Source organism: Acanthaster planci, linkage group LG07, assembly GCF_054643075.1.
Source record: "Acanthaster planci isolate LZ-2023a linkage group LG07, COTS_SCS, whole genome shotgun sequence".
Taxonomy (NCBI): domain Eukaryota; kingdom Metazoa; phylum Echinodermata; class Asteroidea; order Valvatida; family Acanthasteridae; genus Acanthaster; species Acanthaster planci.
In genome coordinates, this window is record NC_141783.1 from 1,191,838 (window position 1) to 1,207,695 (window position 15,858).

General features: G+C 41.3%; 1 protein-coding gene and 1 long non-coding RNA gene across 5 annotated transcripts in view; one reads left to right on the forward strand and one right to left on the reverse strand.

Annotated features, from left to right (window-relative positions):
- LOC110987063 (uncharacterized) overlaps nt 1-15,858 on the reverse strand; it is a 37,069-nt gene that overhangs the window by 3,510 nt on the left and 17,701 nt on the right. Inside the window, exons 1-5 of one of the 4 annotated variants that reach the window (XR_015425918.1) lie at nt 3,542-3,853; nt 2,858-2,932; nt 2,332-2,502; nt 1,943-2,006; nt 405-522 (exon numbers count right to left, since the gene is read on the reverse strand). This is a non-coding gene — a long non-coding RNA (uncharacterized LOC110987063). Of the gene's footprint in view, nt 1-404; nt 523-1,942; nt 2,007-2,331; nt 2,503-2,857; nt 2,933-3,541; nt 3,854-15,858 lie in introns of those variants that run through there. The other 3 variants (XR_015425919.1, XR_015425917.1, XR_015425920.1) reach the window with 3 other exon arrangements.
- The window catches only part of LOC147798503 (ATP-citrate synthase-like), a 39,171-nt gene continuing 35,146 nt past the window's right edge, over nt 11,834-15,858 (forward strand). Inside the window, exon 1 of the mRNA XM_087139016.1 lies at nt 11,834-12,156. Within this exon, the coding sequence (XP_086995142.1) occupies nt 11,977-12,156 (180 nt within the window). The 5' untranslated portion in view covers nt 11,834-11,976. The remainder of the gene's footprint in view (nt 12,157-15,858) is intronic.

Consider the following 15,858-nt stretch of genomic DNA (forward strand, 5'->3'; position numbering starts at 1 on the left):
ATCAGACATGATTTTGATCATAGTTTGATATAATTTTACCCTGAACAAATCAGATTTCAGAGAAATAATGGCAAAAACTTGCAATTCACATCTTCAACGACACCCCTAAAGATGCCAACTAAACTCGAGTCAGGAACTGGATGGCACGGTTTTAAGGACTGCAAATCAAAATTTGCAATGGACCATGAGGTGATGGAAACAAACATTGTTTGAACTGTCCTGTCAGAAAAAATGTCAGCTCAAGATCGTGCCCGACTGCAATTGATTCATGAATATTATACTTACAAGCTAGTATCCCGTAGAAATAAAATGTTTTACTCAGAATAGAAACCTGTGTGGAATTCAGGAAAAACCATAAGCAACGACTGGCAGAGATTAAAGTCAGAATAATTATTTTGGCTTACCTTAACCATGTCCAATGTGTTGTTGAGGGCAACAGGAACACTTTTCAAAGTTTCTCGACTGTAGACGAGTCCACAAATGACTAGAAAACAGCTTGAAGCAGGCCATGTGGCAGGTTGGCTGTTAAAGAAATCAATTTTATTTTTTTGGATTCCTTTGTCCAAATCTTGCCTGAATAACGAACAGCTTCGAGGCACAACGAGGCCGCAACTTCGCTACACTTCAATGAACACCAGGGAGCAGATGAAAAGAATATTTCGGAAAAAAATGGCTTTTAAAAAATTAGCCAATGCTTTAGTTTTAACATGAAACTTATCAGTCCAAAATAGCCATTTATTCAGTGGGGTTTTTCAAATTTTAAAACCATGGCCTGGTTTTTTAACGTTAGGTAATTTCCTTGGCCAAAAGTACTTGTTGGCTAAAATGCTTGTAAAGATGAGTTTTTTGAGATTTTCTGGTATCTATACTCCCTGGTGTTCATTCAAGCGTAACAAAGGTGGCAGCCCTGATGTGGCTCGAATCAGTTCATTGTTCAGGCAAATTATGAACGAAGGAATCCAACAATAGGCCTATTGTCATAATTTGCATAGGTAAATGTCATATTGTCATAATTTGCATAGGTAAATGTCATATGTCATATTGTCATAATTTGCATAGGTAAATGTCATATGTCATATTGTCATAATTTGCATAGGTAAATGTCCGATACTCATTCCTCATCGGTTCTTTGCTCAAGAAGCACTAAGCCTTCAATATTTCACTGCAGTTAAACCCCGTTTCCTTTTGTCGAGTGTCAAATCACAGGTTCTATGCGGTCATCAGCTCCAGGAACGTATAGGGCCTCTTTGCTTTGCACGGAGTTGGATCTCAATCAGTGATCCCAACTAGGTGGATCCTGGCATCAGTGAACTGACCTCGGATCCCTGATCGCGATCCGAATCCGAAACAAACAGGCCCACAACATCGAAAGTAAATGACATATTGGTAAGAGTTACACATACAGGCATCACTAATTTTCCCATGAATTTTTTTTTAGCCACCATGCAGATAGAGGCAACCTGACCTAAAAGAGCAGGTAAAATATAGCATGAAGTCAGAAAGCGTCAGAAAGTCACGTCAGCCAATTTCAAACTAAAAAATTGACATCTTTCATCTGGTAAATTCTATTGAAAAATATCAGCACTTTTGCACAGTGCGGAAGAAAGTGCGTCCAATGACTCCTTTAGCCTTGTTTGAAAGGTATTACCAGAAATTGAAAAATTAAAGCTCATGTAACTTTTGTGATGTGATCAAGCGAAATTAGTCATTCGTCGACCAGGTCAATTCCTTGAATTTCATTCGACTTCATTTGTATGAAACTCCTTTGGGATTAGCAGAAGTGGAACTTCAAACATGAAATATTGATAATGGACATTTTTATTCTTAAATGTTTTTTCAAATAAAAAGTTGACCAACGACTCAGTTTGCCTGATCGCATCTCATTCTGTTACTTTTTCTTCATCACAAATGATTTCAAGTTCAGATCGAGTCCTTTCCTTACTTCAGCTAGTTCTGTCTGCAAGCGGACTGATTCCAACAGGCTTTCTGGACTGCAAGACTGCTTTCTGGGGAAAAAAAGAATATTATTAAATATTAAATGTATATTAACGCATCAATACTTCTTTATGTGAATGCAAGTTTACCCCTGATAAAATGCTCCTTTTCATCTGAAATTTCTCTACAAAATTTTGGAAGTTGAAGGACTCAGATAATTAGTCGCTATTCATTGTATATTATGAGACCATTTTATAACAAATCACCTTGACCGCAACAGAAAGTTCAATTTCCAAATCGGCATTTCAACGACGAAACTGTGGTATGAACCCAATATGTCCAGATCTCAATATATCAGGGTTTGCTGTGAACATTTGTAATTATTATATGACTTGCCAAAAGTCTTGAAGTGCGTAGAGACATTAAATATATGTTAAAAGGAGAGGAGGGGGGCGCAGAGCGTAGAATTCAACATCAAATGATGCGACGAGTGACTCCCATCTAGAGATTCTTTGAATGTGCTGTTTGATAACAGGGAGCGCGTAGGCAGTCTCCCCAAGAAAAATCCTGCATGTGAAATATACAATTTCAATAAGGATTTAATTACATGTACCAGTATCTAAATAACATCAGAGAAGGTATCCCATAAATGTCATTTAGCACCTGACATAAGGCACCTCTGGGGAATGCATCCCCGACTTTTTGTTCAATGAAAATGAACATCTTGTAAGATATCACTCAATTTACAGAAATGGGAAAATAACGGCATCAGCAACACAATTGGCAAATACTGTGTATGTACCTTTTAAAATTAGAAAACTCCATGAGTACAAGAAAAGCTAAATAAGGTACGTGGAAATACCACGACGCGCTTAAACAATTGGCTGAGTGAGTGTGATGCCTGAGTTCTATGCTTGCTTACCCCCAGTAATGGCACAGCCTGGCTACCGTAGCTAGATGAACATCAAATACTGGTTTTGTAAATCAGGTTCAATACCTATGACAAAATGAGCACACTTGTTACTATTCCCTGCAAGGTGCACAACAATGACTTTCCAACACCATGTGGTCATCAAACACAAGGTAAAAATTACCACTGTGTGAAGTAATTCACAAAGCTATCACTTGACCAATCTCTGCAAATTTCAGTATATAATGTGATGTATCTTATAGTGGTATACATGGTTCACCATACATCTAGGAATAAAGAACTCTCAAACAGTAATAATAAGGACAGCCAACAACGCTCAAAAGGTTTCGACACTAAGGAATTGGTACCTAAATCATGGCACCACTCGGTTTCCGTAGTTTAGATTTCAACAGTTTCCAGCCGTCTTAGTCGGCGATGGAAGCCCATTTATCATGAAATGCAACAATCGTTCACAACTTTTGTGAATAATTAACGATAACAATCCAAAGCTCTGCCAATCTCTGTGCTTCTTCAACACAGCGTCGTATCACCTACATGTATGACTAACGTAATTTGCCGTGCTACACAGGGCGACAAATGTGACGAACAGATAGAAAATAATCAATCCTTTCACTGGTCCTACGGTTTACAATACTCATCATTTAACCGTTGAAAGCATTTAGAAACAATACTCACGGCGAAACTACCGAAAATGATTGGAAAATGTCTCGGTTAGGACGAGCACGTCTTCTTTAGGGCTGGCAAAAAACGGCTGCTTGGCGGGCCTGCAATCCGTGATCGACGTTAATGCATTACAACTTTATCATGATTTTTGTCACCTAAGCCAAACTTTCCAAAGAATCAGGGCCAAAACTATCACTAAATTTTAGTGATTTTTATAATATGAACATAAATGCTGATTCTGTAAAGTTACAAGGAAAATTCATGCACCAACGGTTGTCATGGAAACCCTTGCCTGTCTTCACAACACGCTCCAAATCTACGGAAGCCTACCACTGACAATCAGCTTATGCCATACGCCCATTACATATACCAAATGCCTAGAAAACAACTCCAATGTCTAGTCAACAATATCTTCAATTTTGATTTGTTGCGAAGTGAAATTATTAATAAAAGTAAAAAAAAAATTTAGACGGTTGTAAAACAACACGTCAAACTAAAATGGAGTAACATCGATCCTTTCATTGCGAAATATCAATCAAAACTCCCAAAGTACTAAAGTATTCAAAAAAATTAAGCATCTTAAGTCAAACTTGCATTCTTGGCTCACTGAGTGTTGTCGGCTGGATGGAAGCTTTCACAATCTAACTTTACTGTTTTTTTCCAGAGCGTTATTTTACTGTTAGTTTAAATTTTCAGTAATCAAGGTAGGTTCACTTTATTTTAGAAGTCCAGGTCTTAAACAATGGGTTATTACTTTTCCAGCTATTTCTAAAGTAGACTGTGGTGAAGAACAGTATGAAGGTCCAAGATCTCTTGACGGCTTTTCACTGATTATCTTCCCGGATCAGACCACAGACCAAAGATCAGACTTGTGTGCATATCGACCACAGATTGTTATTCTTCCCTTATCGACATTTGATCGTCTGCCCAACTTCCACACAGTGCACTAATTGCACAATAATGAAGTTCAAGAGGTTCATATTGTTACCATAAAATAACATATCGACCCACACTGAGGAATGTAAATACCGCGTACATGAACAGATGTACAGTACATGATGAACACGTATTATGCAGACCTGCTCGTGTACAAACTCAGTTACATATGCATTTACACAAAAAGGTGTTGTTCGGCTTGATTTTTTTATATATTTTATTCGGTATTTAGTTCGAATGCCAAACTTCTGAAGCTCAAGAAAGGGACAAGACTCCAAAGCGATTGAAATGGAAGTATTTCATTGTATAGTAACCACATTCTGGACAAATTTGACCACGGTGAAAGCGATTTCCTTTTTCATGTCCGGGTAATTCTGAGCTTCATCAAACTTCCTTTACAATGGTACACGATTTAAAGGGGCCCTGCATTGCAACCCTTTTACCACCACTTTTGAAAATGTGCCTTTCTGTATCAATTAACCAGGGCTGCCGCAACTGTTTCACATTAATTATTTTGCTGTTACGCCTTCGTCAAACGGGAGTGAAACACACGTGACCCATAACTGTGAAAATTCTAATAAAATACAACGCACAACGACGTACCCGATAAGGCAATTGACAAGAGTTTGAAACGGGGCAGGTTATAACATAGCAAAAAGGACACGCAGACTCATTGGTGGGAATGCTACCGTGTTATGATAGGGACCGTTTGGTGGCATGTTTCAGGCATTATCCTTGCAACCGGGGTTTTCACAAGAATGTGAAACACATAATAATAATGACAGCGTTGAATTAAAGGCCCCCTGATGGTCATTAGCTTGGAAGGGTTTTTAAAGCCAGATTCACGCACTTTAATAAAATCTGGTTCACTGTGATTTTATTCTGTCACAGCGATTTATTGCGTATTAAACCGAAAGTCCACTTGATATTCAATAGTGTTGAATTAGTAGGGTTTAATGGTGTCGATAAAAATTCAGTTTACGATACGTCAAGGATCGACACTGGCTTCTAATCATGACGATGCTGCATAAAATGGCTCAATTTCACTTTAAAAAGCTTTTCTATTTTTGGCTTTATCATGTGTTTCATCACTAACATCCATTGCAAATATATATGGGAGGTATATCTTCGGGAAAACCCCAACATGAAATATTTTCAAGGGTCTATGATACACTCTATGTCGGCAACACGCCGTGCGGCGTCTCCATGTGAGACTACGGCATCCGCAAGTATTGAACATTGGCTACGGCTCTCCACCGCTGCCTCAAAATTCGAACCCGTAGTCGCAGGAGACAGGACCGGATTATGGCTACCCCTGTCATTGCCGCCCCATACAATCCCATGTATCAGGCAGTGCTGGATGAACAGACAAGTATGTGCCTGACTACTTCCGTCACGAGGGTGCACCCTCGGAAAAAGGCACAAAATAGTCCGCCGAGCTCATCAATAAAAGTTATACACTCAAAATATTCTATATTAGAGAGTCCTGAGAGCCATGAAATTGAGGAATTGGAGAAATATGGCACTGAACCCCTGGCCCGGACTTGGGCTTCCAATTCTGAGAGATTTGGGTGCAATCGGGTCCGAAAGATGGCACTATTTGGCCGTTTTGCAGAGGGATGGTGTGATCGGGCACGCCATCGTGTGATCGGGCACAATGCTAATTCAAACCCTAATGAAAACAGTTTAAAATCAATCAAGTTCGGGGCTCAATAACATGCAAGCAAACGTTACTTCACGGGGTTTCTCAAACAAAAAACAAATTGCCGTCTTGTCAATAGTCTTTCACTTTCTTTTCAATTTTTGGTGAGTCAGCCAATTACATTTTTAAATATTCACGCAAAGCAATCTCACCCCTGCAGCTCCCATGCCTGCACGCAGCCTTTCAAACGGCAAAGCTTAGGTCGTTTTTTCAACTGTAATTTCTATCAGCTCTGGACTCCAGATCCTGGTCTATATTTCAATAATCCGGCGCTATTCCTTTCGGCCAAACAATGTCCTTTTTTTCTCCAAAGTTAATAGGAGCAGGGGACTTTTTATGCTCATGAGCTCGGAAGAAGTTATCACTTGAATTTCGATCAACACAAATATGCTACAAATGAGAATATTGTTGCTTTGATGTCATCTGAGGAAGACATTTCACATTGGGGAGTGTATAAATTCTGAACCACAAATTTTGTTCATTGAAAATAAATATTCCTGAGAAGATCGATGTTGTCACTGGCCAAGTGTTATGTATTATGTATTCAAAACAACATATCACACAAAGAGTCAATTTAAGACGACCAAGTGTCCAAAATTCTGGCATTTTTAGAACTGAAATAGCTCTATATCATTATGCTTTCTAAAATCACAATATCGTATTTACTCAAAACTTAATATGCGAATTCTCGGCATAAAAATAAAAAGGCACCAAAATGCCCTTGAGTATTACACAAAAAACTTCGAATATGAACGGGAAACCAGAATGCACCCACGAGGACTGCAGTATACAAAAGGTTGTACTGCAATAGCCCTGCAAGGAAAATGCCACTTATCGCAAGCAGGCACATGCCGTTCGTGGACCTGCAAGGGTGCAGTGTCCCAATTCAAGGAAAATTCTGCGCCAGGCCGAGGCGCAGAAAAAGTACCCCCAGAGATTGTTTCGAAAAGAGGGGTCTGTTTGGGCCAGGAAATGGTGGAATTGTGTCAGTATGGCCCAGGATCATCTCTGTAGATTCAGGGGCACCCATCTGGGGGCAAAGCAGACAAAAATGGGATTGAAAATTAGTCAGAAGAGCCTCAGGAAGGTGAGGGATGTCATTTGAAAAATGGCCGCTGGGAGGGCTTGGCAACATTCACTTTTTGGGGGGTGAGTTTGTTTTGGGCGGATAATTAAAAAATTCATTGAAAATTTGATTGAAAATCAAATGAAATCTGAAGGACCAAACAACACATTGATTTTTGTTTGAGAGGCCTCAGGGACTTCAGTTACCTGCCATGGGGCTCCAAACTTGGTTGATTTTACACTATTTTCAATGGAGCTTGAATTAGTTCAGTGCACCCGCAAGGGTTTTCCGAGGGGAAAAAACATGTCGTGTCTGTGTTTTGAGGGGATTTCCCGCACCGCTGACGCGCGACCCGTCACCTTCCGGCCCAAGTGCACATCGGCCAGCTATGGAACTCCTTATCTGCTCTTTGTTGTGTCCCAATTTCTGCCGTTTTTCAGTTCCATATAGGCCATTTTTCGTCGCCTGTTCCGCGTCGTCGGTCGTGTTTCGCCCGTCGTGCGATGCCGGTCGTTCGTCGCGAGAACGCAACCAAGTGTTTTTTAGGGAAGAAATATTTTCCGCAAAAATGTTTAAGCAAACGTATCCGCAGTGCAATGCACTCTTGCCTACTGTAAAAATGTGCTGACTTGTTTTCATGAACTTCTAGAAAGAAATCTGCCAGCCTATACAGACATTCCTTTTTTCCCTCTCAATTTCACCTTGAAATTCGTGTTAGCTAGTTTTTGTGGGTGTGTATGCTATTGTAGATAGGCCATTGAGCACAGGTTGTCCAGCATATCAGCAATATTTATGGGGCTAACAAAGTGACATTACTGTTTAAAAGACTTCTGTGTGCCTACGTGCGACTGAAGTCATGTCTAATTTGGAGTATACAGCAGATTTCATCGTTGGTATACCCACCCTCAAAATAATGTTGAATCAGTTCGTCTCTTATAAAAGCTATTAAGGAAGCAAACATTGTAAGTAATTTATTATATACATTCAGTTCAAAGTTACTCTTGTATTTCCAGGGGTGTGACCTGTTGGAATGTCGTGGAAGGACAGACAGGCATGGTGGATCGATTGAACAAGTATGTGAAACGATCAAGGGTCAAAGTGAAAAATCAAGCGTGACCCCCCCCCGCAGACATGGAATTCCGTAGCCCGCGCACGGACCCTATCGAGAAAATATTTCCACGACACAACAGTGACCTCACGAATCTTTGCCTGAGGTCATTATGCACGCACTGGTATGACTACACATTCAGTACTGAAACTTCACTGTGTAAAGGCACACATGTATGTTCAGCAACTTTTATGACAAACCAAGCATGACGAAGAATCATACATCCGTCATACACTGGCATTGTTGAATACTCAATTTTACTGACCAAATTCCTTCCAGTGTATGTTATCATTTTTATAACAAAAACCCACATAGCAACAAGACGGTTTATTCACCATACGTCATCCCGGAATGCCTTCCTTTTGTTTTCAATTCAATGGGCTACTTGGCATTCTGAAACTTGGATCTAGCCCAACCCTTATAATAATTCATTGACCACTACTAGATAACTGTGAAAACAAGCGCAGATTCAATGGACACTAGGCAACCTTTTATTCCAACCAATGTCTCTTTATTCAGACGACACACAGCGAGGACGAATTTATCGTCATGAATTTTCAGCTCTAGAGTGTCCTTCAAACATGGAGACAGCGCTCCTTGCCTTAATGTTGCGAATGCCAGTTTTAGGTTGACCCTTGCTGTCGCACGTACTGCAAACATATCTTGCCTGAAGTAAAACATGTAAAGTAAAAAAAAGGTTCTCCAAACAGAGTTCCTGAAAAACCTCGACTACACCAGGGAGTACCAAGGGAGAGAATCCGACAATTTCTGGGGCCTAACAGCGCCGACCCCCCCTGTCATTCAAGATTAAGTTACCACTCAGGGAATGCAACACAGGAGGCGGTAGATTGTTTTTCTCGATAACTTGGTTACTCTAGACGTAACTTTACTCGTTAACAGCCAGACTTTAGGTCTATAGCCTATGTGATATTTCTGTCTGTCTCTGCACGATATCCCACAGAACGGAATGTCAATAATAGATTATTTACAATGTTTGATTCCCAATAGTTTTCATAAGAGACGAACTGATTCAACATTATTTTGAGGGCGGGTATACCTATGATGAAATCTGCTGTATACTCCAAATTAGACATGACTTTATTTGCAGGTTGGCTCACAGAAGTCTTTTAAACAGTAACGTTACTTGTTAGCCCCATAAATAATGCTGATGTGCTGGACAACCTGTTCTCATTGGTCTATCCACCATGGCATACACACCCACAAAAACCAACACGTCATATTTTCTGAAACTTAAACCAAGTGGTAATTGCCCCTTAACAATACATTTAATAAACAGTTTGTTATCCACAGCACGTCTAGTATTTCTGGATTTCAAAGTGAAATTGAGAGGACAAGATAGAATATCTGTATCGGTTGGCAGATTTCTTCCTGGAATTTGATGAAAACAAGTCGACACATTTTTACAGTATGCAAATTAGAATAACACTGTGGACAAGTTGGCCAGAACATTTTTGCTGAAAAAGTTTTTCCCCCAAAAACACTTGGTTGAATTCTCAGAGAGGCGATATTTTCTTGTCAAGGGGCAGGGGTAGCCTAGCATTATTGGAATTAATTATGTGACCAGTATATGCTTTGCAGGTAGGATTTGTACTTGCCTTATTCGGAAAGGATCTTTAGAAGTGAATGGAATCATCACATTGTCATTTGTTAAACAACGGCTTTTGCATGTCCTATGCAACCCATTTGATGGGCGACGCACGACGGGCGACGCACGACGGACGACGGGCGACGGACGACGGGCGACGCACGACGGAAAATGGCATGTTTGGAACTGGTAAATGGCAGAATTGGGTCACAACAAAAAGCAAAATGCGACGGGCGACGGCAGATATGGAATTCCATAAAAGGTAGATGGTTACAAGTGAACATCGTATCTTTATAAAAGTTCCCCAACGGGCGAATTTTTGTTAACTTTTTTGCAACTTAATGGTTTTTGTGGGTGTATGTGTGACGGCGCGTTCATGAACTATACATCCATACGTACGTGCTCCGTGTGTATGTCACGCCGTTATCGCTTGCTGCTGATGAGTACCGGCTGTCCGTGGTTTACGCATTCATGCAAAAATGTAACAATAGCCCAGTGCAGGGGGGGGGGCAACTAGGGATTTTTCGTGCTTTACATGATCAATGATGTAGCTATATTATAGGCTCCATGGTAACATGTAGATGACTTCAGTGCGTCAAGCAAACTCTCATTAGGCACAGGATAAGAAGAAATGTGATATTCGAGCGTCACTGGCCTCCAGGTGTCAAGAACAAGACTGGAAAGCATCAGTTTACTGTACTAATTAACAGGTAGCTTTTGAAGGTTTGCATGGTGGAATACGATAAGGTGCAGATTTTGCGGATACATCATGTGGAAATGTGAGGTTCTGAAAAGAACCGGTTACTCGAGCACTCATTGTCCGAAAGTCGAGTAACCGGTTCTTTTCAGAACCACACATACTCAACAGAGCTAATTTCCACATGGTGTATCCACAAACCCTCTATCTTAATAATTAACAATTACCTTGGTGCGAGATTTATTTATATTTATTTATTATTTGTACCGGGGGACCCATTCAGTTTGTAAAAACTGTTCTCTGGTAGGTCCCTGTTCAAAATATTTAAAAGAGATAAAAATCTCTATTAAGACAAAAGTACTGAAGGAATTAAATTAAAAACACCGTATAACATCAATGACTGTATAATTAAATAACGAGAGATAATTTGATAATTAGAGAACGTGACCCTCCATTCCAGGATTTGTTATGGTACGGCATTATATGTAGCCTACACCACAAAACACAACACGATGAACGACAACAAAGTTGGACTTTTGCTAAACCGGACTGACCCCGGAACTGGTCAGCGAGGCTAGCTGCTCTCGGAAGGACCACTGCATGCCAGACTCACAGTCACGATTGCGTACCTGTAGGGTGCATCACTACAAATAAATTCCCATAGACAGCAGTGATAAATCCCCATACTTCACAAATATTTTAAAAATACTCACATCTCTCACAGGTGTTCAGGCTGCACAGAAAAATGATGTTCCACATGTCCCCTTTCATATTCCTTTCAATTTTCGGGGGGTTGACCAATGAATTTTTGAGAAATTTTTACCAGAAGCAGACCACCCCTAAAATGCAGAAAATGTCCCTGTCCAAAAAGTAGCCATTTTAAAAAACCCTCCCTCGGCAAAATGGCTCAAATAGTGCCACTTTCAAACCCGATTGCATCCAAATTGCTCAGAATTGGAAGCCCTGAGTCCGGCCCAGAGGCCCAGTCTCATATTTCTTCAATTCCTCAGTTCCATGGCTCTCAGGACCCTCTAATATAGAATATTTTGAGGGTATAACTGTTATTAATGAGCTCGGCGGACATATTTCTGGCCTAATTAGGAGGGTGCACCCTGTAAGTAGATGTCCGCATCAAATGACGTCACTGTAACGCAAAACCGTATTAAAGAGCGCCACTGGCAGTCAGTGGGCAGATAGTGACTTGATATCCCCAGCTGCGAATATCGTCGGAGAGAAGTGAAAGCAACAGCAGCTTCCGTCTAACACTGAAAATAACGTTGGAGCTCAATCATTTTTATCGCAGATCAGTCAGACATTGTTTTATTAAGTGAAATGCAACATACAAAGAGCAGTGCCGCCGTTGGCAGCGAGCGAGTCGTCAGTGAGGTGAGCGCGAAGCATCTACTGCGCAGCCGCGTTCAGAAACGACCAGACGATGCCGAATGTGTAATGGTTGACTGCCGGACGAAATGGGACGAACTGCTGCAGCAGAACCCGTGGCTTAAGACACAGGTAGGTCAGGAAGTAACTGAGGTCGTTTTCACATATGATGCAAAATATAGTTTGACCGACGCACCCCCAACAGGAGAGAAACCAACTCTTCGATTAAACTTTTAAGAGTTGTTAAAAACTAGCCAGCTCCATTAAATTTCATCCAAAAGTACGTGTGTTACAGACTGTATCGGGCAAAAATGGCCCATCATACCGGCGTTTATCTTTTGTTTTTGTGGCATGAAAGGACTAATTTGATGATTTCAGTCCACATGAAATACATAAAGATTGTTGGACCTTCACCAAGCCGTCAAAATGGGGGCATATGATATCATGAGATCGAAAGTCAAACGAGTTATATTTCAGAAATAAATTGGAAGAGTCAGCACTCCGTATTTGTAGATTTCTCCCACACGTAGTAACTCTCAGTCTGTCGGCGCAGAGCGGTGTAGATATCATGGCTAACTTGATTGAGGATCGGGCAAACCACTCGGAGACGGAAAGCGCTGTTTGAGAACAACCAAAATAACATCGTCACTACGCTCTGAGGGCGACTTACTTGTCAAACAATTAAAGTGCGCGCGCTATCCACGTTACGTCTTACAACGATGTCCGAGTGTTCTCGACTGAACAGTGCCTTCCCTCGGAGACATCTCACCATGTCGCCTCGCGAGCTGCACACAGGGTGCAGTCCACTTATAACTTGTGAAAATTTCTGACCAGCTCATCACCAAAAATGTGTCCCCCCGGTTTCTTTTGAAAAAGTTTGCATGCCCCCCCCCATGGTGAGACTGTTTAAATCTTTGCAAGGATCAACTCCCTGGTTTGGGGGGCTTCCATTTGAGAGCAGAATGGCAAAAAAATACGGTTGAAAGGTGGTCCTAGGTACCCAAGAAAATTGAGGGTTGCCACTTGAAAAAAGGCTGCAGGCAGACTTTGTGAAAATACAAAATCACTTTTCGGGGAGTGATTTTGTTTTGTGGGAATAATTAAAAATAGAACCGGTTAACCCACAAATAATTGAAAAGAAAGTAAAGATTAGGGACTAGACAATAATGTAATTTGTGCTTCAGAAACCTCAGGGGTGTTGGTATGCATGTTACTGGGCCCTGAACAGTGCTGATTTACCGTTTTTTTCTACGGGGCTTGAATTACTGGCTGCATCCATAGCGCGCGACCCATGATCGAAAGTAGTTCCGGTTAGTAAGTCACAGGCTTCAAGCACCGCAAATCTCGCACGCACGACTCCGTCGCAATGGATACCTGCGTCCAGCAGCGCCCTCCTCAACCAATCGCTGTGTTTTGACGTAACGAGCATTCCAGAAAGAGCACGGTGTCTGTCCAAACGCTGCGCAAAAGAAGTTGAAATAGAATGATACACAATCTGGGTGATTTGTGACGTGCACTAAGGAACACATTTCTCAGAGAGAACAAATCGTAGGTACATGAAATTGTGTCCCGTTGACACTTTTACCGAGGTGCAGTCTGGTAAAGTGTCCAAGGGGACATAGGTACCAGTCTTAGGGTGAAGAGTGATGGCATTTTAAAAGTGGCTTCCACAGGGACACAAAATAGTGGACAGTAGGATGGACAACTCCACCAATGTGTCTTGTCTTAATAATGCTCCGGCCGAGAACATTTGCGCTTTGGTGCTCTAGCCATGGAACCATGCAGGAAATTAGCGTTCCATGCACCTATATATGTACCCCTATATCGACTCCTAGCGCATGCTGTAAGCTGGGAAAAGCCTTCTGAGCCCTCGTTTCTCGGCTTGTGAGCAAAGCAAACCGGACGCATGTATGAAGGTATTGCCAATTAAGCTTACGAGTTACCTCTTTGCTTTTCAGCAGGCTTTTTGCCAAAGAACTAAGCCTGCAGTGTATTTCTGCATCACCACACCTTTGTGCGTTTGCGCTCGGGTTGTACGGAGAAACAGGCATGGGGTCGACTGAAAAATTTCGACTCTTCTGAACGCCAAATGTTTGCGCTGCATCTAACTTTAATTTATTTGTGGCTTGCTTCTTGTAGTGTCGTGAAGAGTGTAGGCCTATAGTGAACCGTATAGAAATGTCAAGGAACTGGCCTAACTTGTCAGTTCGGCCATTGCCACCAGGCTGGAAACCTTAATTTACCAAACTTCAGTTACCATAGATCTCACACAGCTGTCATCCGCCATAAAAGTTTCTCTACTTTTACACAGTTATCTCAAATTCTGCTTGAAAAAAGGTTTTCAATCATAAAAACCTGTCAAAATTACCTCTTGGTCAGTGTGACCAAATCCACTGAGTACCCCCTCCAGAAAAGGAGGGCCCCAAGTGCCTCTGCAACATGTGTCGTAGTTACGCCACTGGTTTGAAAACTGTGCATGTTCCATCAATTCTTTGAAGGTAGACAGCCCATCAGTTGCATTCATCCAAGAGTAACTGACAAATTATTGCTAAAAAGCAGTCTTGGTGAGTAGTAGGAAAATGAGAGTTCTGGACCAAACGCCCCTTTTTACCCGGTTTTTGCTCAAAACCCTTGGGTAGTACATCGACCAAAAAATCGTCGAAACATTTTTGGTGGGAAAAAATGGGAAAATCCTGGAATGACGTGAACCCCGTTTTTGCTCAACACCCCTGGGTAGTACATCGACCCCAAAACCGGGGATTTCCACTCACCTTTTGACCCCGGCGCCGCTCGCTTCACTCGCTGTAAACAACTCGTGACTAGCGCCGGGGATTTCCACTCAACTTTTGACCCCGGCTGTAAACAACTCGCGACAGAAATCCCACCCGAATAAAATGAGAAAAATTTTAGTCGAAGCCGAAAAATCAGAACCATGTCAACTCAAGTATTTATCGTTTCAGACGACCACGAGCGCCTAAATGCCGGCAACTGCGATCCCAATGTTACCTATGGCCCCTTTGATCCGAGTAAATTAATCAGTTCAAATCCCGTGGTTAAAGAAGGGATCTACACTTCACCCATTTTTTACCATCACAACGACCAAAACAAACGCCTGTTGATTATGACGACAGAACCCTGTTACGGTATAAACCCACTTTACAAATATGGCACTCGAGATAAAACGCCCGAAAATACCCAGGGCCGTTAAATTTGTTACCAGATACAATCACCTACGGCAAGCGTACTCGATCACATAAATTTGGCCGTTTATAAATTTATCGAGTCTCAAGGGTCTAATCTCCCGTCTAACACCGTAAATGCCTACAAAGCCAGTCACGATATCGATGAATTGAACAAGATCGAATATGTAGTTAAACCGCCTTATACGGCTAAAAACCAAATGTACGTTAAAATAGATCCCTTTGCTTCGCTATTTGATCACAAAAAAAGATCTATCGACTCGTCAAATATCGATAAATTTATCAATAAGAGATGCGACGCGCAATCATTTATTTGTGCAAAAGACGTATACTACGGTACCCACGGTTCACTGTCTTGCGGAGCCAGCGTCAGGTATAGAGTGACAGCGGCAATGTTGAAAATTAGAAACGACGGTCTAATTTCGAGTAAGTCGGCGTTGCAAGCGTTTAGCGGATTTGAATTAAAAGACGATTAAATTTGAAAAATCAATTTAACCTCGGTTATATTAACCGGGGTTAAATTTTTTTTTTACTTTAAATAAATAAACCCTTATATAAAATGACTGATGCGGACCTTTGCCACTTGTTGAATATAAAGGAAGTACACATAATTGGGGCAACGAGGAATGTGAAA